This window comes from Sciurus vulgaris (assembly GCF_902686455.1).
Source record: "Sciurus vulgaris genome assembly, chromosome: 8".
Lineage (NCBI taxonomy): Eukaryota > Metazoa > Chordata > Mammalia > Rodentia > Sciuridae > Sciurus > Sciurus vulgaris.
Window position 1 is genome coordinate 13,742,808 of NC_136468.1, and position 27,234 is coordinate 13,770,041.

The window sequence follows — 27,234 nt, forward strand, 5'->3', positions numbered from 1 at the left end:
AAGTGCAGTAACGACGGAGGAATGTCAGGAGGGCACTTCCGGGATGATGGGAGCGCTCGCATCTCGGCCATGATTCGGGTTACATGGGGTGTCATCAAGGTTTCAACGAGTTGTCCTAGAAGTTGTGTGAACTGTAAAACTCTTCAGATTTGCATGGCACATAAGTTTAATATCTAAAGTCAAAAACCATATGCAAACATTCAGCTCTTGCTAAAGGTTTGTATGATGAGAAATTTATGGAACTGAAGTGGTTTCTGGAATTTACTTTCAAATGCATTAAAATAAGATGGATGGATGGAGTGTAGGATAAATCAATACAGATAGGAAAACAAAGTAAAATATTAAGAGTGGCATGTAAGTGGTAGATAATGGATGTTACTGTAATATTCTTTCAATTTTTTTCTGTACATTTGAAAATTTCAATATTAAATTGTTGGAAAGAAAATCCACTCCCCCCCCCCCTTTTTTTTTCTTGTTTTGTACTTTGAAGCTTCATGGTGACAATTTTTTTCAAGTTTTTAATTTTTTGTTCTAATTAGTCATACATGACAGTAGAATGCATTTATCCATTTTCATAGACCATACATAAATGAAGCATAATCTCTCATTTTTCTGACTGTACAAATTACAGGATCACCTCAGTCATGCAGTCTTATATGTACATGAGGTAATAAAAAGAACTCTCAAAAATAGGACTATGAAGATGGCTCCTAATAAAAATAAAGCAATTCTCCTAAGTTAGCAGCCAACATCATACTTCATATTTGACATGTAAAGAATTTCCACTGAATTCAAGCATAAATAAAGGTTGCTAACCATCAGCACTTAATTTATATTACTCTGGAAGAACTGGAATGTGCAGTTGGACATGTGAATGAATGAGGTATAAGCATTAATGCAAAGTAAAATTATTATTTGTCTGGGATATAATTGTAAAATTAATAAAGAACTACAAAAATCTTTTTTCTGATAACAATGAAAATGTCTGGTTGACCAATTACATAATAAATATAGAAATGTGTAAAAATGATTTAAATTTTTTGAAATTTTAGTAAAACATATAAAATAACAGTAAGAAAGGAAGTATTATAATAAAAGAAGCATTGGTTAGAAAATATAATAAATATATTTCCTATGAAAGCTAAAAATCTGAAATACATGAGGAAACTTCATTATTCATATGCAAGAAAACATAGAGAAACAAAATTCAGTTAAGGCATATATATGTATATATTCATATGCATGTATTCATATATATACTGAAATGGAGAGACTATGCTTTTAGAATAGGAAGAGTCAAAACCATTAAGATGTCAATATTGTTTAATTGAACCCCGAAATTCAGTGCGGTTCTAATTAATGCCACAGAAGGATGTTCTGGGATATAGAATGTAGAATACAGGGTAAACGAACAAATCTAAATGTATACGACCTTCTTGACAAAGTCATAAGTTACAACCAAGCAGGGTTCAGAGTTGATAGTGTGTGGAAGCCACACATGTTCCCTGGCACCCCTGTTGCCTGTATCACAGTGCCAGAGGGCTCCTGTTGAAACAGTTCACCCAAGTTCTGGAAATGGCTCTGTCCTCCACATGTGCCTGAGAGCCTCATTCTCAACATCCTCTCTGCGTGGACTAGACGCCAGCATTTACCCTTTCCACAGCTCACTTTGGAACCACACTTAGGAAGCATTCCACAGTTGTGAATTCCCTCCACTTTGGGTTTTGAATTTTATCTCCTCCAATACTTGTCTTTTCTCTCTGCTGCTTCCCTCATTTCCTTAGTGTCCCTGTTAATTTCATTAAGGCAAAAAAAAAGAAGTAACTCCAAGCAAATGGCAGACCCATAAGCCACTTCACACCACTCTCTCCACACTTAACATCTCTTTTCAATAAAACCCAATGAGCCCAGCAGGAACCTCATTCTTCTGACCTCTGTCACGGCCTGTCCGGGTGCGCAGTCTATCCTTTCTGCCTGAGAGATCTCTGGGCACTCTGGAATAAATGCAGACTCTGCGTAGAAGGACAAAGTTGAATATTTTTAGTATGCTCACAGCTCCAAGAAAGGTGGCAAAATTACAAACCTTCAGTCAATTCTTCCATCAAAAAAAAAAAAATCACTGGCAGCTGGTATCCTTAACAATTCTCCAAGTGCTAAAAACACTTGTCTTCTTCTCTCTTTTTATTTTTTGTTGATTTGTTTGGTCATTGAATATATAATTCACATACCATAAAATTCTATCTTTTTTAATTATTTTATTTTATTTGTTCTAATTAGTTGTACATGATGGTAGAATGGATTTAAATATTTTGATAGATCATATGTAGAGTATGATCTATCTCTCGTTGTTCTGATCATACAGATTGCAGAAATTCTCCCTTTTAAAGCATATAAGTCAATGGTCTTCTAATATTTTACAAAGTCTCACCACAGGAAGCACTCTCTAACTACAGAACTCTTTCATGATCCTGAAGAAATCACACGTGAGTGATGGCTTTCCACCTGCCTTTTCTCCTAGTCCCTGGCAAACACTAATCTGCTCTCTGTCTCTGTGGATTTGCCTATTCTGAGCATTTCGTTCAAAGGGAATCATAAAGAAAGGGCCTCTTGTGCCTGGCTTCTTTCACCTGATGTGAAGTTTTCAGAGTTCTTCCATGTAATATCAAGCAATAGACTTTCATTTCTTTTACAGTTGAATCCTATTCCCTTAAGTAGATAAAACACATTTTGTTTACACATCAGTTGATGTACATTTGTTTTGTTTCCACTTTTTTACTATTTACATGTAATTCTGCTATAAACATCCATGTAAAAGTATGTGAACATATTTTCAATTCTCTTGGTTATGTAGCTGAAAGTGGATTTGGTAAATCTTACGTCTGACTCTAACTTTTTGAGTAATTTCCAAACTTTTTTCTAAAGTGGCTGCATCATTTTACATTCCAGAGCAATGTATGAGAATTACTACTTCTCTGGGACCTAAAAAGTACTTGTTATTTATTTTTTATTATAGTCATGTGAAATGAAATCTCGCGTTTTAACTTTTCCAAATAACTTATGATGTTGAATATTCTTCATGGTCTTAGGGTCATTTGTAGATCTTCTGTGGAAATGTATCTACTTCAATCATTTGTTCATTTAATTTTTTAAAATTTTTTAATTGTAGTATTTGTTTATGTATCCTAGGTTTTAGGCCCTTATCAGATATTTCATTTGCAAATACATCTGATTCTGTGGGTTATCTTTTCACTTTCTTGATACTATCATTTGAAGCACAAAACTTTTCATTTTTTATGAAGTCCAATTTGCCTATTTTTGTTTTGTTATAGTGCTTTGTGTATCATGTCAAACTGTTGCCTGATCTAAGGTTACAAACATTCAGACCTGTATTTTCTAATTAGAGATTTTTAGTTTGGGGTTTTATGCTTATGTCTTTGATCCATTTTGAGTTAACCTTCATATATATTGTAAAGTAGAAATTCAATCCCACATTTTTGCATATGAATATCCAATTGTCTTACACATTTGGTTTTTTTCACTTGTTTGTTGGATTATGTTTGCTTTTGTTCGATTCACTTCCAACAAACTTTGATGTAGACAGGGAAGATATTATTGACCCCACAGAAATATACACAACTGCTCAAATGTATTCTTATTCTAGGCTTTATCACCTTTGTTTACCCTTCTCCTACACAATGACAAACTAAGTAGGACTGGGTCAGTGGGTTCCATGAACCATCCGGGGCACTGGATCTGGCCTGAACTTTCAGGCCACTGAAGTTACTGTGGGGGTAATAGGACTGTGGGTGTAGACTACATTTCCACCATCCCTATTGACTCGCACACTAGTGTGTGCCTGTATCTGTTTTAAAACTAGATTAAAGACTTAAACATAAAGCCTGGAACAATAAAAATTCCTTGAATAAAACATAGGAAAAGGTACACGGCACTGGAATAACCACAAGTATAGGCAACAGAAGCGAAAGTAGTCAACTGGGTCTACAGAGGAAACCCTCAGCAAGTGAAGAGGCAATCTAGACGATGGGAGAATGCATTCGTAAGCCATATATCCCACAAGAAGTCAATTTCCAAATAATATAAGAAATCCAAAAACCTCGATGGCAAGAATGGGTTAAAAACTTGAACAGATATTTTTCCAAGAAGACATACAAATAAATAGCCAACAAGCATGTGAGAAGCTGCTCAACATTTCTAATCATCAGGGAAATGCAAATTAAAATGGTAAGGAGATATTACCTCACTCCTGTTAAGATGGTGCTTATCAAAACAGAACAGAAGACAACAACTTATAGTTTAAGTTCTGGTATTCTGATACCTCCTGCATCACTCTCCCTCATGAATGCTTTGTCTACTCTGGGTTTCTTATTCTTCCAAATGAATTTCATGATTGCTTTCTCTATTTCTATGAGGTACGTCATTGAGATTTTAATCAGAATTGAATTGCATTGAATCTGTACAGCACTTTTGGTAGTATGGCCACTTTGACAATATTAATTCTGCCTATCCAAGAACATGGGAGATCTTTCCATCTTAAAAGGTTTTCTTTAATTTCTTTCTATAGTGTTCTGTAGTTTTCATCGTAGAAGTCTTTCACCTCTTTTGTTAGATTGATTCCCAAGTTTTGTTTTGTTTTGTTTTGTTTTGTTTTGTTTGTTTTGTTTGAGGCTGTTGTGAATGGAGTGGTTTTCCTAATTTCTGTTTCAGAGGATTCATCACTGATGAATAGAAATGCATTAGACTTACGAGGGTTGATTTAAGATCCTGCTACTTTGCTGAATTCATTTATTAGTTCTAGAAGTTTTCTGGTGGAGTTTTTTGGATCATCTAAATATAGAATCATGTCATGGGCAAATAGTGATAGCTTGAGTTCTTCTTTTCCTATTTGTATTTCTTTAATTTCTTTGTTCTCTCTAACTTCTCTGGCTAGAGTTTCAAGGGACTAAAAACAGCATGGTGTTGGCACCAAAATAAACAGGTAGACCAATGGTACAGAATAGAAGACACAGAGACAAACCCACATAAATACAGTTTTCTCATACTAGACAAAGATACCAAAGCATACAATGGAGAAAAGATAGCTTTTCCAACAAATGTGTTGGGAAAACTGGAAATCCATATACAGTAAAATGAAATTAAACCCCTATCTCTCACCCTGCACAAAACTCAACTCAAAATGGATCAAGGACCTAGGAATTAGACCCGAGATCCTGTACCAAATAGAAGAAAAAGTAGGTCCAAATCTTCATCATGTTGGCTTAGGACCAGACTTCCTTAATAAGCCTCCAAGAGCACAATAATTGAAAGCAAGAATCAATAAATGAGATGGATTCAAACTAAAAAGCTTTTTCTCAGCAAAGGAAACAATCAATAATGTGAAAAGAGAGCCTATAGATTGGGAGAAAATCTCTTCCACATGCACTTCAAATAGAGAGCACTTATCTCCAAAATTTATAAAGAACCTAAAAAACTTTTCACCAAAAATACAAAGAACCCAATCAATAAATGGGCTAAGGAATTGGGCAGACACTTACAGAAGAAGATACACATGCGATCAACAAATATATGAAAAAGTGTTCAATATCTCTAGTAATTAGAGAAATGCAATTCAAAACCACCCTAATACTTCATCTTACTCCAATTAGAATGTCTATTGTCAAGAATATAAGCAAAAATATGTGTTGGCATAGATGTGGGGAAAAAGATACACTCATACATTGGTGATGGGGTTGCAAATTGATGCAGCCACTCTGGAAAGCAGTGTGGAGATTCCTCAGAATACTTGGAATGGACCCACCATTTGAACCAGCTATCCCACTCCTAGGTTTATACCCAAAGGACTTAAAATCAGCCTACTACAGTGACACAGTCACGTCAATGTTTATAGCAGCTCAATTCACAATAACTATATTGTGGAATTAACCTAGATGCTCTTCAAAAGATGAATGGTTAAAGAGACTGTGGTATGTATACACAATGGAATATTATTCAGTCATAAAGAATAAAATTATGGCATTTTCCAGTAAATGGATGAAGTTGGAGTATATCATGCTAAGTAAAATAAGCCAATCCCCCAAACCAAAGGCTGAATGTTTTCTCTGATAAGTGGATGCTGATACATAACAGGGTCAGGGGTAAGGGAAGAATGGAGGAGCATTGGATTGTGTACAAGGAAATGAGGGGAGAGGTGGGGACAGGGGGAAGGAAAGATGGAAGGATGAGACAGACATCATTACCCTATGTACATGTATGATTACATGAATGGTGTGAATCTACATCATGCTCAAGCTTAGAAATGAAAAGTTGTATTCCATTTGTGTACAATGAATAAAGTGAATCAAAATGCATTCTGTAAATATAAAAAGAAATAAAATTTTAAAAAATACAACAACTTTGGGTTGGCATAAGATGACACAGAAACCCTGGTACACCATTGGTGGGAATGCAATGTGCTGCAGTTGCTATGGAAAACAGTATGGAGAGTCCTTGAAAAGTTAAAAATAAAACTACCATAGGATCCTTCATTACCACTTCTGAGTCTTTATCCAAAAGACCTGAGTCAGAAACTTGAAGATATATCAGCCCTTCCATGTTATCTGCTACATTATTCACAATAACCATCACGTGTAAACAACCTAAGTGTCCACTGACGTACAAATGGATAAAGAAAATGTGGTGGAATATTACTCAGCCTTAAAAGTAAATCCAGTAATATGTCACAACACAGATGAACCTTGAGGATGTTTTCTAAGTGAAGCAAGCCAGTCACAGAAGGACAAACACTGCATTATTCTTCCTCCATGAAATATCTAAAATAATTAAACACACAGAAGCAAAAAATAGAACAGTGGTTGCCACACATCAGGGGAAGGGAAATCATTACAAAATATGTCTAACATTTCAGTTGTCCAAGGTAAGTTTTAGAGATCAGATACAACATGCTATTTTGCAGACTGAAAAGAAAAAATCACTAGAGAAAAGGCCTATATATAAAAGAGTTGACAGCTGAACTACCCTGGAAAAATCAAAGTGTGTTTCAGCATGAATACAGGTGTGGAGATCTAATTTTACATGAAGTAAAAGAAACTACTTATTCACATGCACTGTATAGAAATCTCATGGGAATTGTTAGCTCAGAGAGAGAGAGAGAGAGAGAGAGAGAGAGAGAGAGAGAGAGAGAGAGAGGAGTAGGAATAGGATCAAAGTGGTTTCTATCAATGAAATTCAATTCATCTTGGAAGGCTGGAAGTTTTCCTAGGAAGTGCTATAATGCTTACTGTGGCGGGTGGTGGAAAGACTGAGCAGGTCAGGTCGGGCACCGCTATTGGCACAGCTTCTTTTCACTGTATGTTTAATCCACATCTGTAAAGAGTTTTATCTAGCAGAACAAACTCCCAAATTCAGTTTTAATTGAAAATAGACTTTTGTATGACATATGCCATTTTACTATTTAGATTATACTAATATATACATAGAGGGGAAAAGATAACTTGTTTGATATTTGTGTGTGTGTGTGTGTGTGTGTGTGTGTGTGTGTGTGTGGCGAGGACTGGGGGAGAGAATGGCTTCAAAGGCACCTGTGAAGAAATCATAGGTATTTCAGCCATCCTATGGGCTAGAGGCTAACTGCAGTTGATATACCCTCAGCTTGCCGGTGACCTGAAGTCCTTTTTCATAATGTGATGGAGTTGGGCACCGTTGTCTTGGCTGTTCTTTCTCCATGAGATTTCTATCACTTCATGACTCTGGCATGAAGGGCAGGCATCTGGTGAATCTAATTCTGCCTCCTTTAATTACAGCAAATGGGGCTTGAAGACCCTGAAAATCACTAACATTCAAGGTTTCGTTCCAAACAAAAGACTTATCTTGGAGACCGACGTCAATTAATTGTGCACATGGGTTTTGAATGCTGCAGTGTGGAGGAGTAATAGAAGGCTCTCTTAGGTATCCGAGAGGGACTTCCTTACCCCTCCTTCCAACCCCGCAGCCACCAGATTTCCCTTACCTGAAGGTTTCTCCAACACGAGCAGCAGCAAGAGAATATCCACAACCACTACAATCAGGAGGAAGATGAACAGAAGGACTTCCAGGACACTGAGTTTCCTTGCCATCTAGATGGACACAGATAACTGGATTAAAGCCAACCACAGGGCCCTGAGGGAACAGACGGGTGCGATGATTTAAAGGTGAACTTGTCTCTGAGGCAACCTTGATGATCAGCATCCTCTGTACGTACTACTCTGTGTACTTTTAGGGCGCTAACCTTCTTGTCTGCATAGATATTGAGTCTTGTCCAGGGAAAAATATATCAGACATAAAGCATAGCACAGAGAGAGAGAAAGAGTGGAGCCGCATCCTGAATATAGAGGGATGAGGGGATGCAATGGCTCATGAAGCCCTTCAGATGTCACTTGACCTTCACGCTCACTCTGCAGTACAGTGGAGGCTACTCTTAGGGGAAAGAAAACAGCACAAGCCGAATCCACATCTTTTTCCAATCCCTGTGGCATGATGTCGAGGTGTTTAACTGCTTAGAAGCCACTGGTCCTTTTCAGAATCTGGTGACAAAAATAAACCTGACCTCGATCCCCAGCATAATGCTCACTCGCATGTGCATGACACAAAAACTCATACAAGTCTGTGGCTCACAGACTCCTGAGGACCATGCACAGACCCCAGTGTTAAGACGTGGGTCGTGCAGTGGGAATCAGGGGGTGTGCGTGCTTGCTCTGGTTCTCTTAGTAACAGGCGGGCTGCTTGCCTGTTGGGACCTGATTCTTCATCTACAAAAGTGAGGTCAGGTTGTGGATGTCTTCCCACCTCTGCTGTCACTCCAGGGAATCACAGTCATGTGCCTCTCGGTCCAGGACAGCTGCCAACTTCAATGGCCTTTGTCCCTGCTTGGCATCCACCATCTCCTCGTCTTGGCTCTACCCTGGAATTCTCCATCCCCCTGAATTTCCCTCTCTGAAATTCTCCACCCTGCTTTCCATTCACTGGTTACAAGCTTACATACTTGGATCTCCCATTGGCATTCTTCAGTTTTCCTTATTCTTTGAGGCCTTCTTCTTCTCCCACTTCCCTTGGTTCTCTGAGCCCTTCCTGACTTTCATCCCTACCTGAGCGGGGCCTTGATATCCACTATCCAACTTGCCATGGCTCTCATCTTCCTTGTCCCCTCATCTGCTAGCTGCATCTGTGGGACATCGCCATCCAGGCAAAGCTCTGCCTCTGTGCTAATACACTGGCTTCATGTAGATCCCGGTGGGGCTTTTAATCCCCCCAAAATAGCTGGGCCTGCACACTGACTGACCATCTGACCAGATCCTCTCATTTTCACAGGAACGATTTTAAAGAGTGATCCATCTTTCCAAGTCCAACTTCATTCATCTACATTCTTACTTTTAACCAATATCATCTCTAATGTCAAAGTGACAATTTTGCAGACATTATCTTATCTCCCTGTTCCTCAGCTCAAGCTTTTCTACCCCCCAAAAATGTGCATAACTATAGACAAAATTTGTATGTTTCCCCCTCTGTTCTCAGTGAAAGGATTTATCCTGTCGTGTTGGAACAGAATCATTCACCTATTCAGCTCTCACAGCCACTGAATTTCTCCAAAATTTGGTTTCACCAATTATCCCTCCTCTCTCATGTAAGGTCAAACTCTCCCTCCAAACTTGCTTTTATCCCTCATAGATACATTCTTACGTATCCTAAACTGTTGATGATTCTATGTTCTTCTCTTTCATTTTAACTTTCTTTTCCCTTGTGAAACCAACCTTCCAAAAAGATAGTTACACACTGTCTTGATTAGCTTCCTCATGCTTTACTGGCATGAATGCATTTCTTCATTCCACTGAAACTGCTCCTGCCAAGGCCACCAGTGACTTAACTGCTAAACACAACAGGCTCTGTCTTAATCATCCAGCCCTATCAACCACTCCCTCCTCCTCGAAACTCTCTACCTATTCCTATCCCTGATATCATTCAATCCTGGTGTTCTACCTACAGTTCTGGTTCCTTCTCAATTTTCTTTGATTTTCTGTTAAATGCGGATATTCTTCATATTTTTATAGAAGTCCCCTTTTGAAACTGCCCACTCTCCCTGAGCGATTCCCACTACTCATGTGACTTTATACATCTGACAGCAATCCAACCTGTATTTGTAGCCCAAAGGTTTAGATTCACATATTCAATGGCCTGTTGGAGTCTCACTTGAGGGTCCAAAGGACTCAACCAAAACAAACTCTTTAGACATGAAAATATCCCTCCCCAACCCTAGTCCCATCTTTTACCAAATGGGTTGCACCTCAAATAATTAATAATTTCTTATAAATTAAAAAAAAAAAAACCTGGGGATCTTTTGACTCCTCTCTTTACCAGTTCTAACAGCCAGTTCAGGCAGAACACTTCCCGATATCTTTGGTTCGTTTCCCCAATGACCCAACACAAACAGGGTCATTAGCAACTTGGATATTCAAATCTTAATTGTTCTTTAGATAAACTGTAAACCTGTAACCTTGGGACCAAAGTCCTCATGACACCTCCTCTGCCCAGGCTCTTTTCTGTGTGCACAGAGAATTTTCTGTATTTGGTTTTTGTTTTTATTTTACTTCTCCTCTCACTTTACATTTCCCTGAAACTATGCTCCTCTCCAGCCGAATGCCAGGACCATTCTACAGATATTTTCATTAAGTTCAGTTTTTAAATGAGGTAGCCTTTAGGTTAATGTGCAGTTATCCATGAAAATATGTTCTTTAATACTGAAATGGGGGCAAAGAAGCAAGAATCAACAAATAATTTGCCAAGAGGAGTTTGGAGAGATCCCTTAGCTCTTGGAGAAATTGGGGCTTGGGAATAGAGGTTTTTTACCTCTTTTATCCAAATAACCTAAACCTGTCAGGTGTCTCTCTTAGAGCCTAAATGATTCCAAAGATGTCCTCAATTCCCCACAAACTACATAGCATGTTCTATTCTTATTGTTATAGTCCCATAAAATCCGAACATCAAAGTTGATGAGGCAGGCATCTCCATTCCCATGTTATAGATGGATATTAGGGAATTTTGTCTAACTACGATTCATGGTGGAAATAAGGCAAACTCTGAGAACCACAGCTTCTTAAATAGTATTTGCGTAGTTTCTTCACAGTATCTTCCAGGCCTCAGAGCCTAAAGACCCAGAGGGTAAATCTCCAATGGTAGAATTTCAGTCACTGAAAAGAGTGGGAGGCCCCTAAACTAAATACACACACAGCCCATAACTCACATCAAACATGTTGGTTGTCAATTATCGTCCTTTGCCAAGCCTTGTTTCTTTCTATAGGGAGATGGTCTTTCCAGCTTCTGCAGACCAGAAGCAGGTACCTCTTTTTACTGCTTCTTAGTCCTTCTGAGAAGCAGGCTCACCCTCTGGGGGCAATCAGTCATTTTCCTGCCATGGGAGCTAATGTCCCCCAGGCAGAGGGTCCCAGTGGGGATTACTGTAGGTAGAATTCTCCCTACTTAGAAACTCTTCCTGCCCAAATCTGGGGCACGTTTATCTTCCCATGAATCCGTGCCACCTTCTAGATTCCAGGGGATTTCGTCTGTTCTTCCAGGGCTTCTCCCAGTGAGAAAGGGACATCCCACTGTAGACCCTCCCCATCTGTATACACTCACACTCACACACACACACACAGTCTCTCCTCCAGGATCTCATCTTCATACCTCACCTACTATGGAAAAGGAAGAAAACATCAGGTCCAGAAGAAAAATGAAGGCCTACAGATCATTAACCAAGCTGGGGACAGGAAAATTTACAAAAAGAGAGGGGCCTCTTTTTTTCCCCTTGAGATCCTATGAGAAAGGAATTCCTTTCCCAAGGCACCACCTGCATGGGCAAAAGTACTCACCTCATAGCCTGGTGTCTTTCTCTGCTGTGGCTCTCACTGAGGCACAGTGATTCATGAGGAGCACTGGGCGAAGGTGAAGGGTTGATGGAGACAGCTTCTGCCAGGATTGATTTACTGCCCCATAAAGTTGACCAAGTGGGAGGAGGGGAGTGCATTTTCTAACAGACCATAAAGCAGTCCTTGCTCTCCCTGTGACAAGGGAGAAAGCTCCATTTGTTAATGAAAGGGGAAGGCTTGGTCTGTTCCTAATCTCTCTCCCTCTGTATTCCTGTTCATATCTGATGACTGCTTGTCACCTTGTTGTGCTTCCTTATCTGCTCATATAGCCTGAGGAGCTCCAGAGCTCCTCAAGAGCTCTGGTTCATGTTTTCCTTGGTTGTACCTCCTGTGGTTATACTCTGCCCCACGCTCATAGATATTTCTCAAATGTGTACCTATTTGTTCAATTAGTGAGGGAAAAAAAATGAATAGTTCTTGGTTTGTCACATTATTTCTCCATTTCCTCCTCAAAGTATGCTTATTTCAACTCATCTTTTCATTAATTAGATACACCTTCCCCCCCCAATTATTCCAAATAAGCAAAGCCCCATGAAAGTAGAAATTATACAATCATAAAGTGGGAAGGCACCTCTAGTAGATATTTGTTGGGTCCTTTGCATAACACCTTAAAAAACTTAAGGAATTTCTCACCTTAACAATTTTTTTCCCCAAGAAAAAGATTAGGAATTACTTTTCACAATCTCCCTTTCAGAGGCAAGTGACCTGGGCTCAGAAACAAACATCCTGCCTGTGAGTGGTCTAGATCCAGAAGAAGGTGTAAAGGAGGTACCATATGAAATCCAGGGTGGAGAGGAGATGTCACGTTTCAGGGGAAGCAGGGACCAGGGACCTAGGGGCATCCTCTCTATGCTGAGTATTGGAAGTGCACCAGACAAATGCTACAGGCAGTGGCCTTTCAATCCCCCACAGGGTAATCTGGGCATTGGCCCCGTCTGCATAGCGTGCAAGCTTGATTATTTAGTTGCCGTGAGTTCAAATGAGTCACTAATATCGCTACAATTTTTCTTTACAAGTGGGTTATGTTTTTATTGAGATACAATTCACAAAGCATAAAACACATTTGAAGGTTACAATTCAGTGGATTTTACTGCATTCACAAAGTCGTGCAATCATCGCCACAATCTAATTCCAGAACATTTTCACCCTATTCCCTTCTCCCCTACCTCTGGAACCATTAGTCAATGGTTTGTCTTGATGGGATTGCTGATTCTGAATACTTCATGTAAAGAGAATCATACAATATGTGATCATTTGCCTGGGTTTTTTTTTTTTTTAATTAAAAATCATAAATTTACATAGGGCAATGTTGTTTGATTCATTCGGTTATTATTTTTTCCCTTCCCCCCACCCCTCCCATTCCTCTTTTCCCTCTATACAGTCCTTCCTTCCTCCATTCTTACCACCCTCCTTATCCCTAACCCTAAACCTAACCCTAACCCTAACGCTAACCCCTCCTACCCCCCATTATATGTCATCATCCGCTTATCAGCGAGATCATTCGTCCTTTAGTTTTTTGAGATTAGCTTATCTCACTTAGCATGACATTCTCCAATTTCATCCATTTGCCTGCAAATGCCATAATTTTATCATTCTTCATGGTGGAGTAATATTCCATTGTATATATATGCCACAGTTTCTTTATCCATTCATCAACTGAAGGGCATCTAGGTTAGTTCCACAATCTGGCTATGGTGAATTGAGCAGCTATGAACATTGATGTGGCTGTATCTCTGTAGTATGCTGATTTTAAGTCCTTTGGGTATAGGCCAAGGAGTGGGATAGCTGGGTCAAATGGTGGGTCCATTCCAAGCTTTCTGAGGAATCTCCATACTGCTTTCCATAGTGGTTGCACTAATTTGCAACCCCACCAGCAATGTATGAGTGTACCATTTTCCCCACATCCTCTCCAACACCTATTGTTGCTTGTGTTCTTGATAATTGCCATTCTAATTGGGGCGAGATGAAATCTTAGGGTAGTTTTGATTTGCATTTCTCTTATTACTAGAGATGTTGAACACTTTTTCATATATCTGTTGATTGCTTGTACATCTTCTGTGAAGTGTCTGTTCATTTCCTTAGCCCATTTATTGATTGGATTATTTGTATTCTTGGTGTAGAGTGTTTTGAGTTCTTTATAGATTCTGGAAATTAGCGCTCTTTCTGAAGTATGAGTGGCAAAGATATTCTCCCACTCTGTAGGCTCTCTCTTCACATTACTGATAGTTTCCTTTGCTGAGAGAAAGCTTTTTAGTTTGAATCTATCCCAGTGGTTGATTCTACCTTTTATTTTTTGGGCTTTGGGAGTCCTGTTAAGGAAGTCTGATCCTAAGCCAACTAGTTGAAGGTTTGGACCTCCTTTTTCTTCTATGAGACGCAGGGTCTCTGGTCTGATTTTGAGGTCCTTGATACATTTTGAGTTGAGAGATAGGGGTTTTATTTCATTCTGTTGCATAAGGATTTCCAGTTTTCCCAGCACCATTTGTTGAAGAGGCTATCTTTTCTCTATTGCATATTTTTGGCCCCTTTGTCTAGTATGAGAAAATTGTATTTATTTGGGTTTGTGTCCGTGTCCTCTATTCTGTACCATTGATCTACCTGTCTATTTTGGTATCAATACCATGCCATTTTTGTTACTATTGCTTTGTAGTAGAGTTGAAGATCTGGTATTGCGATGCCCCCTGCTTCGCTCTTTCTACTGAGGATTGCTTTAGCTATTCTGGGTTTCAGATTCTTCCAGATGAATTTCATAATTGCTTGCTCTATTTCTGTAAGGTACATCATTGGGATTTTAATTGGAATTGCATTGAATCTGTATAGCACTTTTGGAAGTATGGCCATTTTGACAATATTAATTCTGCCTATCCAAGAACATGGGAGATCTTTCCATCTTCTAAGGTGTTCTTTAATTTCTTTCTTTAGTGTTCTGTAGTTCTCATTGTAGAGGTCTTTTACCTCTTTTGTGAGATCGAGTCCCAAGTATTTTATTTTTTTTGATGCTATTGTGAATGGGGTAGTTTTCCTAATTTCTCTTTCTGAAGATTCATCACTTATGTATAAAAATGCTTTGGATTTATGAGCATTGATCTTGTAACCTGCTACTTTACTGAATTCACTTATGAGTTCTAAGAGTTTTCTGGTGGAATTTCCAGGTTCCTCTAAATATATAATCATGTCATCAGCAAACAGAGATAGTTTGAGTTCGTCTTTTCCAATTTGTATCCCTTTAATTTCTTTGGTTTGTCTAATTGCTCTGGCTAGAGTCTCAAGAACAATGTTGAATAGAAGTGGTGAAAGAGGGCATCCCTGCCTTGTTCCAGTTTTTAGGGGGAATGCTTTCAGTTTTTCACCATTTAGAATAATATTGGCCATGGGCTTAGCATAGATGGCCTTTACAATGTTAAGGAATGTTCCCACTACCCCAATTTTTTCTAGTGTTTTGAGCATGAAGGATGCTGTATTTTATCGAATGCTTTTTCTACATCTATCAAAATAATCATGTGATTCTTAACTTTAAGTCTGTTGATTTGGTGAATTACATTTATTGATTTCCAGATGTTGAACCAACCTTGCATCCCTGAGATAAAACCCACTTGATCGTGGTGCACTATTTTTTTAATACATTTTTGTATGCTATTTGCTAAAATTTTCTTGAGAATTTTTGCGTCGATGTTCATTAAGGATATTGGTCTGAAATTTTCTTTCCTCGATGTGTCTCTGTCTGGTTTAGGTATCAGGGTGATATTGGCTTCATAGAATGAGTTTGGGAGGGTTCCCTTGTCTTCTATTTCATGGAATACTTTGAGGAGTATTGGAATGAGCTCTTCTTTAAAGATTTTGCAGAACTCGGCTGAGAACCCATCTGGACCCGAACTTTTCTTTGTTGGTAGGCTTTTGATGACCTCTTCTATTTCATTGCTTGAAATTGATTTATTGAAGTTGTGTATATCCTCCTCGTTCAGTTTAGGTAATTCATATGTCTCTAGAAACTTGTTGAAGTCTTTGAGGTTTTCTGTTTTGTTGGAGTATAGATTTTCAAAATAGCTTCTAATTATGTTTTATATTTCACTCGTGTTGGTTTTGATATTTCCTTGTTCATTCCAAATCTTAGTAATTTGAGTTTTCTCCCTCTTTGTTAGTGTGGCTAAGGGTTTATCAATTTTGTTTATTTTTTCAAAGAACCAACTATTTATTTTGTTAATTTTTCCGATTGTTTCTTTTGTTTCAATTTTGTTGATTTCGGCTCTGATTTTAACTATTTCCTGTCTTCTACTACTTTTGGTGTTTGTCTGCTCTTCTTTTTCTAGGGCTTTGAGCTGTAGTGTTAAGTCGTTTATTTGTTGATTTCTACTTCTTTTGTTGAATGCACCCCACGAAATTAATCTTCCTCTAAATATTGCTTTCATAGTGTCCCAGAGATTTTGATATGATGTGCCTTTGTTCTCATTTACTTCTAAGAATTTTTTTATTTCCCTCCTGATGTCTTCTGTTATCCATTCATCATATAATAGTGTATTATTTAATCTCCAAGTATTGGAGAAGTTTCTGTTTTTTATTCTGTCATTTATTTCTAATTTCAGTCCATTATGATCTGATAAAGTACAAGGTAGTGTCTCTATCTTCTTGTATTTGCTAACAGTAGCTTTGTGGCATAAAATATGGTCTATTTTAGAGAAGGATCTATGTGCTGCTGAGAAGAAAGTGTATTCGTTCTTTGTTGGATGGTATATTCTATATAAGTCAGTTAACTCTAAATTGTTGATTGTGTTATTGAGATCTATGGTTTCTTTATTCAATGTTTGTTTGGATGATCTATCCAGCGGTGAGAGAGGTGTGTTAAAATCACCTAGTATTATTGTGTTGTGATCTATTTGATTTCTGGAATTGAGAAGGATTTGTTTGACGTACATGGATGAGCCAATGTTTGGGGCATAGATATTTATGATTGTTATGTCTTGCTGATTTATACTTCCCTTCAGCAGTATGTAATGTCCTTCTTTATCCCTTCTGACTAGTTTTGGCTTGATGTCCACATTATCTGAAATGAGGATGGATACTCCAGCTTTTTTGCTGTATCCGTGTGCATGGTATGTTTTTTCCCATCCTTTCACCTTTAGTCTATGGGTATCTCTTTCTATGAGATGAGTCTCCTGCAGGCAGCATATTATTGGATTTTTCTTTTTGATCCAATCTTCCAGTCTATGTCTTTTGCTTGATGAGTTCAGGCCATTAACATTCGGGGTTATGATTGTGATATGGTTTGTATTCCCAGTCATTTGACTCATTTTTGTTTTTTGACATGATTTGGTTTCTCCTTTATTTGGCTCTTCCTTTAGGCTAGTTCCTCCCGTTGCTGATTTGCATCATTGTTTTTCATCTCTTCCTCATGGAATATTTTGCTGAGAATGTTCTGTAATGCCAGGTTTCTTTTTGTAAATTCTTTTAGCTTTTGTTTATCATGAAAGGATCTTATTTCGTTGTCAAATCTGAAAGTAAGTTTTGCTGGGTATAAGATTCTTGGTTGGCTACTGTTTTCTTTCAGGGCTTGGTAAATGTTGTTCTAGGCCCTTCTAACTTTCAGGGTCTGGATTGAAAAATCTGCTGATATTCTTATTGGTTTCCCCCTGAATGTAATTTGATTTTTTTCTCTCGCGGCCTTTAAAATTCTGTCTTTATTTTGTATGGAAGGTATTTTCATAATAATGTGCCTTGGTGTGGGTCTGTTTTAATTTTGTATATTTGGAGTCCTATAAACCTCTTGTACTTGGTTTTCCATTTCATTTCAGATTTGGGAAATTTTCTGATATTATTTCATTGAATAGATTGTTCATTCCTTTGGTTTGTTTCTCTAAGCCTTCCTCAATCCCAATAATTCTTAAATTTGGCCTTTTCATGATATCCCATAATTCTTGTAGATTCTGTTCATGATTTCTTACCATCTTTTTTGTTTGGTCAACTTTGTTTTCAAGATTAAATATTTTTTTTCAATATCTGAGGTTCTGTCTTCCAGGTGTTCTATCCTATTGGATATGCTTTCTATGGAGTTTTTAACTTGGTTTATTGTTTCCTTCATTTCAAGGATTTCTGTTTGGTTTTTTTTCAGTATCTCTAACTCTTTATTGAAATGATCTCTTGCTTCCCGTATTTGCTCTTTTAACTGTTGATTGGTGCGATCATTTAATGCCTGCCTTTGCTCTTTCATCTCCTCCTTTGCTTCCCTGATTGTTTTAATTATGTACGTTCTGAACTCCCTTTCTGACATTTCTTCTGCTGTGCTGTCATTGGGTTTTATTGATATAGTATCTAGGTGTGTTTGGGACACTTTCTTCCCTTGTTTTCTCATATTGGTCAGATGTCAGTGGGACTCTGTGATATTGCAGATTTCCTCTATTGGCTTATAGTGTCCCTGTAGATTTCCAGTGTATCACCTCCCATCCTTCAGTAGCCTGAAGTCTTGGAGTAACTTGACAATGCGTGCTTCCGAAGAAAGCTTCCCCTAGCCCGCTACTGGTTCCAAGGAGAGAGTCCTGGAGAGGTCTCTGGCTGCCCTGCCCTGGTCCCAGAGGCTGCTTGTGGGTCAGAGGTCTCCGCTGGCTTGGGGACTTGTGGCTGGCTCTGTGTAGAAAGGCTCTCACTGGACATTCTGCTCTGAGAAGCTAGCCTGGAAAGGCACTTCCCGCCGGAGGGAGCTGGGCTGCTTGAGGAAGTCCCTGGCTGCCCTGTCCTGGTCTCTGAAGCAACCTGCAGGCGGGCCCAGCTCACCAGGCGCGCGTGCTGGCTCAGGGACTTGGAGCTGGTTCTGTGCAGAAAGGCTCTCACTGGGGGGCCTGCTCCTAGAAGCTGGAGAATCTGGCCCTGTGGGAGGAGCCCACCGCCGGAGTGCTCAGGGCTGCCTGGGGGAGACTCTAGCTGCCCTGCCCTACTCTAATAAGCCACCTGAATCCAGGCCTGCCGCCCAGGCCGAGCTTCATGGGGTGCAGGAGACTCACCCCGTGGTTCTATTTTAGTCCAAATCTCTTAATGCCTCCCCTTCTTGAATCCTGGGTTCTGGAGCGACTGGAGATGCAGTCACCCTCTAGTCCGCCATCTTGGATTGCCCCCTGCCTGGGTTTTTTTAAGTTGGCATGCTGTTTTCAAAGTTCATCCAAGCTGTTGCTGGTACCAGTGCTTTATTCCTTTTGATGTCTGGATAATAGACATGGTATGAATATGCCACATTATTTTTATCCACTCATCATTGATATGCATCTGGGTTGTTTCCACTGTTTGGCTTCTATGAGTGATGCTGCTATGAGCATGCATGTGCAAGTTTTGGTGTAGCATGTATTTTCTGTTCTTTAGGGTAGGAATTGCTGGGTTCCTAGGGATGAAATTCCTGGGTTTTATGGTAATTCTGTATCTAACTTTTTGAGAAATGGTAGAAAATTTTCCAACATAGCAGTACCATTTTACAATCCCATTATCTCCAGTATTCTGTGAGGGTATAATAGTTCTTTGTATGGCATCTGTGAACCATAAGTGATGATGCCCATAGTAGTCCTGTGTTTGATTCAAGTGTTCAGTATATAAACACACGCACACACACACACACACACACACACACACACACACACACACACTCACATCACAAACAGTCTAGATTTCTGTATTTCTGAGTGTCTGGAATGACAGATTCATGTTATCTTTTGCCCCAGTTACAAGGTAGCCTTTGTTAAAGGGGGAATGTACCTGGATCTCTTTTCACATTGAGAAGAAATTTTGGCAAAAAATGAAGAAAGGAGATTTACTATTACACAAGAGCCATCTATTTTTACTTTTAGCTCCTCACATTCTGTGTTTATTTGTGATATCATTTATGTTACAATGGAGAGACAATTCAAACGAATCTATAACCCATTTCCTTAAGTGCAGAAAATAGCTAATTTCACCATTCCATCTCACTTACTAGCAGATGGAAAATATTAGGTCATCTGCTTGAACTGAGCAATAAAAAGGTAACTGGAATATTTTGAAGCATAGAATCAAGCATGTGACCCAGTTTCTTCCAGTTGCTAGTTAGCAAGAAGGGATGGTAAATTTAGCCACTGGCAGATCTCAAAGCAAGCAGATGGTTGGAATCAACTCAGAAACTAACAATATAAATGACCCTCAGCTTTCAAAGCACCATCCTTCCAGGTCAGATGCAAAACTCTTAATGGTTCAACTGCAATGACAAGAACAAGGGAAAGTTGGTGAGATTCTGACCATATCTGTCAAGGCCAGTACAACCTTATCTTTGTAGACACATATGACAATTAATGTTGTAGAATTGATAATTAAAGGAATGAAGTTCCCCATTTAAATGAAAAGATTAGAACTGCTATATTTTCTTAATTTTGGCATGCCTATAAAGAGGTAAAGTGAAATTATGTAATCTAGAGTCAGAGAATATGTCAAAAAATAAGAATTTAGGGCTGGGGAGATAGCTCAGTTGGTAGAGTGCTTGCCTTGCAAGCATAAGGCCCTGGGTTCAATCCCCAGCACCGCAAAAAATAAATAAAAAATAAAAAAAAAAATAAGAATTCAAACTTTCCCTTAGTAGCTGGCCACCAGGGATTATAAGTGAAGGTTCGTGTTGCAGGGGCTGCTTCAGGTAACCACAGATGGACATGACTCCATGTGAAGTGGTTCTCAAAGCGTGACCTCAGAACCAGCTCCTAGGAGCCAAGAGACCTTTTCAGGGGAAACAGGGTAAAACCATTTTCATCAAAATACCAAAATAATGTTTTCTCTTTTTACTGTCTTTCCTTCATAAGCCCAAGGTAGAGTTTTCCCAGAGGCTGCGTAACATGAAATCACAAAATATTGAATATAGAAAAAGATACAAGACAGACATCATTACCCTATGTTCATGTATGATTACATGAATGGTATGAATCTACGTTGTGCACAACCATAGAAACGAAATGATATACCCCATTTGTGTACAATGAATCAAAATGCAGTCTGTAAAAAATTAAAAGATAAATAAAATATAATAATATAAAAAAGGAAGAAAAAGATATAAGAATCCTGCTTCTTCTCATAGTCAGACTTTAAAGAGATTTGCAAAAGTGTAAAGACTAATCTTCTGAAAGAAATTTTTTTAGACAGTGTCAGAAATTTTTAATCTGTATATAATGTCACCTGTCCTAAAATATTTAATACATATTTTGGTATGTCTCACATGTCATTTGGATATTATTTCCATTTCAGTCTTACAGTCTTCTTTATGCCTACATAGTATTCATTTGCTCCATAGACCATGGTTTATTGAATCAACCTAATATTGTTGAACATTCAGGTAATCTGTGATCTTTTTAAATAACAACATAGGAAAGGACTTTTTTTTAATGCATTTGTGCATGTTTGGGTATAAACATGGAGGATACATTTCTAGAAGTGGAATTGCTGGGTCAAAGTTTATATGTATATTCATTTGATGGTATTGACATCTTTTCACAATGTCTATACCTCTTCTTAGCCATGTATCATAGTACTTATTTTCTTATCTGCTGCCTTTTGATCATTGCCAATAAGTGAAAAGTGATACTTTGTTATTGTTTTAATTTAGATGTCTTCTATTGTGCTTCTGTTAGTAAACATTTTCCTTTTGGGTTATCTCAAAAAAAAAAAGAAGAAAATGTAGTAACTTTTTACTATGACAAAATATCAAAAAATATAATACCATATATAAAATCTGTTGGAAACTTCAATAATTTTTAAGAGTACAAAGAAGTCCTGGTTCCACAATAAAACAAGAAGATATAAGTATAGCAAATACTTAGGCCCCCAAATGTTGGTGTACTTAATTACATAAACAAACACTATTTGACTTAAAGTATCATGTAAATCCCAATACAATAATACCAGGTGTTTTCAGTACACCTTTCTTACCAATAGATAGGTTTATCCAAACATAAAATTAGCAAATACACTTCAAAACTAAAAATGATTTTAAATCAAATGAACTTGTTAATAGGCATCTACAGAACATTTCATCTGACCACATATGAAAATACTTTCTTCTCACCTGTTCATGGAACTTTCTTCAAAATGGAACATATTTTAGGTCACAAAGCAAAGTCTTAGCAAATACAAAAAAAGTCAATACAATCTCATGCATTTTATCACATCATAATGAAATGTAATTAGAAACCAATGCAACAAAACTTACAAAAATTATATAAACACATGAAGATTGAGCAACTACACTTTTGAATAATGAGTGGGTCATCAAATAAATCAGGGGAGAAATTTAAAATTCTTAGAATCAAATTAGAATAGAAATACAACGTGCCAGAATCTCTGGAAAATAGCGAATACAGTTCTAAGAGAAAAGTTTAAACTGTGAGTACCTACATAAAAAATCAGAAAGATCTCAATAACCTAATGATGCATCTCCAGCTCTTAGAAAAATAAGAACAAACCAATGCAAAACAAGTAGAAGGAAAGAAATAATAAAGATCAAAGCCAAAATTAATGAAATATAGAATTAAAAATACAAGGGATCTAAAGATGAAAAGAAGATGTCACAATAGATATCACCGAAGAATCATTAGGAACTACTTTTAAAAGCTAGATTCCAATAAACTGGAAATTCTAGAAGAAATGGATAAATTTCTGGAAACATTATATATCAAACTTGAACCAAGTGGATATAAGAAAACTAAACTGACCAATAATAATGAAATTGAAGCAGTAATAAAAAGACTTCCAACAATTAAAAGCCTAGAAACAGATGGGTGCACAGCTTAATTCTATCAAAACTTTAAAGAACTAAAGACAATGCTCCTTAAATTAAACAATGAAGCAGAAAGAAAGGAGACAATTCCAAACTCATTCTATGAAGCCAGTATCAGCCTGATACCAAAACCAGATAAGACACACCAAGGAAAAAAAACTACAGACCAATATTCTTGGTGAACTCAGACATAAAAATCTTTAATAAAACATTAGCAAATCAAACTTAACAACATATTTAAAAGGTTTAACATCATAATTAAGTCAATTTCATTCCAGAGTTGCAAGGATGGTTCAACATATGCAAATCAATAAACATAATAGACCATATAAGTAGAACCAAGAACAAAAATCACATGATTATTTCACCAGATACAGAAAAAAACTTTGACAAAATTTAGCACCTATTCATAATAAAAACCCTGAGAAACTAGGGATAGAAAAAACTTACCTCAAGAGCATAAAGGCTAAATATGACCAACCCAAAGCTAGTATCATGCTGAATGAGGGAAAACTGAAAGTATTTCCTCTAAAATCAAGACAAAGACGTCCACTTTCACCAGTCCTGTTCAATACGATACCTGAAATTTTAGTCAGAGCAATTAAGCAAGAGAAGGAAATAAAGAGATGCAAATAGAAAAGGAATAAGTCAAATCATCACTGTTTGCAGATAAGATTCTATAAGATCCCAGAAGTTCTACCATAAGACTTCTAGAACTGGCAACAAATTCAGCAAAATGGCAGGCAAATATAACATACAAAAATCAATAGCTTTTCTATGCACCAATAATGAATCCACTGAGAAGGAATTCAGGAAAACAATTCCATCACAATAGCTTTAAAAATATGTACAGGTAAAAATCTAATCAAAGAGGTGAAAGATCTCTACAACAAATACTACAGATCACTAAAAAAAAGTAGAAAAAGACACCCAAAGATGAAAACGTCTCCCTTATTCATGGGAGAATTAATATCATTAAAATGGCTCTATTGCCAAAAGCAATAAGCAGATTCAATGTGATTCCTATCAAAATATCAATGACATTCTTCACAGAACTATGAAAAACAGTCCTAAAATTCATATAGAAGAAAAAAAGATCCAGAATAGACAGAGAAATTCTGAGCAAAAACAGCTATTCTGGAAGCATCACAATACTCAACTTCAAATTAGACTACAGTACTATACTAACAAAAACAGCACAGCACCGGCACAGAAAACAGACACATAGACCAATGGAATAGAATAAAGACACAGAGACAAACCCATACAGATACAGTCATCTGACAAAGTCTCCAAAGATATACACTGGGGAAAAGACAGCCTTTTGACAAATGGTGCTGGGAAAACTGAATATTCATATGTAGAAGAACAAAACTAGATCCCTCTCTCTCACCCAGAACAAAAGTCAACTCAAAATGGATCAAAGACCTAAGTACAAGACAAGAAATTTGCAACTACTAGAAGACATAGGGCAAACATTCCAACATATAGGTGCAGACAATGACTTCGTCAATAGGACTTCTAAAGCTCAGGAAACAACACCAAGGAATAGTAAATGGGGTGGCATCCATTAAAAATCTTTCGCATAGCAAAGAAAACAAGAGTATGAAGTGAGAGCCTAGGGAATGGAAGAAAAAATTTTGCCAGCTACTATTCTGACAGAGGATAAATATCCAGAATATATGAAGAACTCCAATCACTCAACACCAAAAAGCAACCCAATCAATAACTGGGAAATGAACAAAACAGACATTTCTCAAACAAAAAATAATACAAGTGGCCAACAATTTTTAGCAAATCATCAGTGAAATGCAAATCAAAACCATACTGAGATTTCATCTCACTACAGTTAGAATAAAAATCTTCAAGAATACAAAGGCACCAGGCGATGGAGAGGATATAGTCAAAAGGAACTTCAATGCACTATTGGTGGGACTGTGAATTAGTACAACCAGTATGGAAATCAGTGTGGAGGTTCTTCAAAAGACTAGGAATAGAACGACCATATGACCTAGCTATCCCACTCCTTGGTACTTATCCAAAAGAATTAAAATCAGCATACTACAGATGTCCACATATACCCATACTTAAAGCAGTGCAATTCACAACAGCCAAGTTATGGTCCTATCTAGGTGTTCCTCAACAGAGGAATGAATAATAAAAATTTGCCATATATATATATATATGAATATATATATATATATTCAGCCATAAAATTTGCCATATATATATATGAATATATATATATATATATTCAGCCATAAGAAGAACAAAATTATGTCATTTTCAGGAAAATAGATAGAGTCAGAGAGCATTATGTTAAGTGAAATAAGCCACACTTAGCCAAGGGTTGTAGGTTTTCTCTCATATGTGGACACTAGAGAGAAAAAAAATGTGGTCTCATGAAAATAGGAGGACCAGTAGGTAGAGGAAAGAAATCAGGATGAGGGAGGAGAGGAAGGGAAAGGAAGGTACAGGAGAATGAAATTGATCAAATTATGATGTTTGCATGCACACATATGTCACATTGAATCCCACTACTGGGAGTAATTAATATGCAGCAATAAAACATTTTTTTAGAAAAATCCTTCTTAAAAGAGACAAATCGAATCCTTTTATTGAAGTAAAACCCTCTTAGTAGCATAGTCTCAGGTGGTACAACATGGAGCCTACTTTGTATAGTTAAAAATGTGTCTATTAAAAGCCACTATAATAGGTCATCAGCTGAAAAAAATGTACTGGTTTCACAATATCTGAGGACTGATAAATATATGTATTTAAAATTATTTCTTCAAATGGGATTCCAATAATTAATGACTGAAGCCAGAGTAGGGGGCTCAGAACCCTGAGAATCTGCTTTCTCCCCAACTCAAGGGAACAGAGAACCTGGGGCTTTGCACAATTCCACAGCTTGGAAATCATAGCTTTGTCTGACATCAGCATTTTGCAAATGAAGAAATCCAAAAGGATTTAATGGAACTTCTGAGACCAGAGAATGCTTCTGAGTTTTCTCTCTCTAACAACTTGACCAAATTATGTTATATGCATATGTGAATGTTTCATAATGAATCCCACTATTTTATATAAATATAAGGCATCAATAAAAAACATAAAAAGAAAAAAAAAGCATAAAATTCTCTGACCAGTGAATCTAATATCTGTGATGGAGAGGGGCAGGATGCTACCTTGAACTTAAGAGATGGACACCAGACAGAAAAACAAAGGTAACCACAAACCCAACTCCTCCCCTTCCAGATGGTTTAAGAACCTTTCTAATTCTAAACACAAGATCTACTTGTCCTTGTGGAATTGGTTTCTTAGAAACCACAAGTGTGTTATACAGTATAGTATACTCACAAATGTTTGATAGTAGCTTCTAAGTGTTGTTATTGGAAAAAAAAATAAATGTGAAGTAGTGAATATGGTGATGAGATTTATTTAAACATTCCATAATGAATACATCTATCTAAACATCTGTTTTAGTTAGCATTTTTGCCACTGTGACCAAAAGACCCAACAAGAACAATTTTAGAGGAGGAAAAGTTTATTTGGTGTTCACAGTTTCAAAGAGGTCTAGCTCATAGACAGCCAGCTCCATTGCTCTGGACTCAAGGGGAGGCAAAACATCCTGTCAGAATGTGAAGGAGGAAGGCAGTCGGGGACATGGCCACCAGGAAACAGAGGGAGCTCCACTCAACAAGGAGAAACAGGCACATGCCCAGTGACCTACCTCTTCCTGTCACATCCTACGTGCCTACAGTTACCATCCAGTTCATCCTTTCAAGTGGATTAATGTACTGATTAGGTTAAGGCTCTCCTAACCTGATCATTTCACCTCTTCTTGTATTGTCTCACAACATTACATTACATACTATGATATTTATTTGAAAAGCCAAAAGTGAATTCAAGAGAGTAGAGACAGTGATGCTTGAGAGTTCTGGCAACAGATATAACCACTCAGGCTGGGTGCTGTCTGGAGTCTGGACAGCCATCAGCCTTAATCCAGGAACTCTTGAGCTAGGGAGCCTAGACTTCCATGGGTACGATTTAGGGAATCTATGCACAAGATAGGAAAAACATCTGTTATTTACTAACTTCTAACTGAAATTTAGCATTTCCTCAGATCCTAAGTGTAAACAACAGAGCACAGGAGTTGTAGCAGTGCACGTTTCCAGATAGAATCAGATTTTTTATTACAAATATTTAAACTGAAATTCTGACATTACTATTTCTACTGCTAGATCTTTTTATTTACATTGATTAAAAACACACCTCATGTGTTACCTCTGTCAGTTTTTAAAAATGTATGGGTATTATGCTTTAATGTAATAGAATTCCTTTATGCATTGTAAGACACTGTTCTGAAAAGGGATTCCATAGGTGTTACCAGGCCCTCACTGGAGTCCCTGGCACTATGAATGTTCCCAACCCCCACATGCTTCACTCAGGGCCTTGGCCCTGGGATTATCTAGCCAACTTGAACCTACATTTTATTTCCCTGTT

At 37.6% G+C, this 27,234-nt stretch overlaps 1 protein-coding gene across 1 annotated transcript in view; it reads right to left on the reverse strand.

Moving 5' to 3' along the window:
- The window catches only part of MGAM2 (maltase-glucoamylase 2 (putative)), a gene marked incomplete at both ends in the record, with an annotated part of 100,603 nt that extends 92,474 nt beyond the window's left edge, over positions 1 to 8,129 (reverse strand). The window contains 2 exons of the mRNA XM_079152664.1: positions 1,933 to 2,012; positions 8,024 to 8,129. Coding sequence (XP_079008790.1) covers positions 1,933 to 2,012; positions 8,024 to 8,129 — 186 coding nt within the window. The remainder of the gene's footprint in view (positions 1 to 1,932; positions 2,013 to 8,023) is intronic.
- Between the last annotated feature and the right edge of the window lie 19,105 nt (positions 8,130 to 27,234).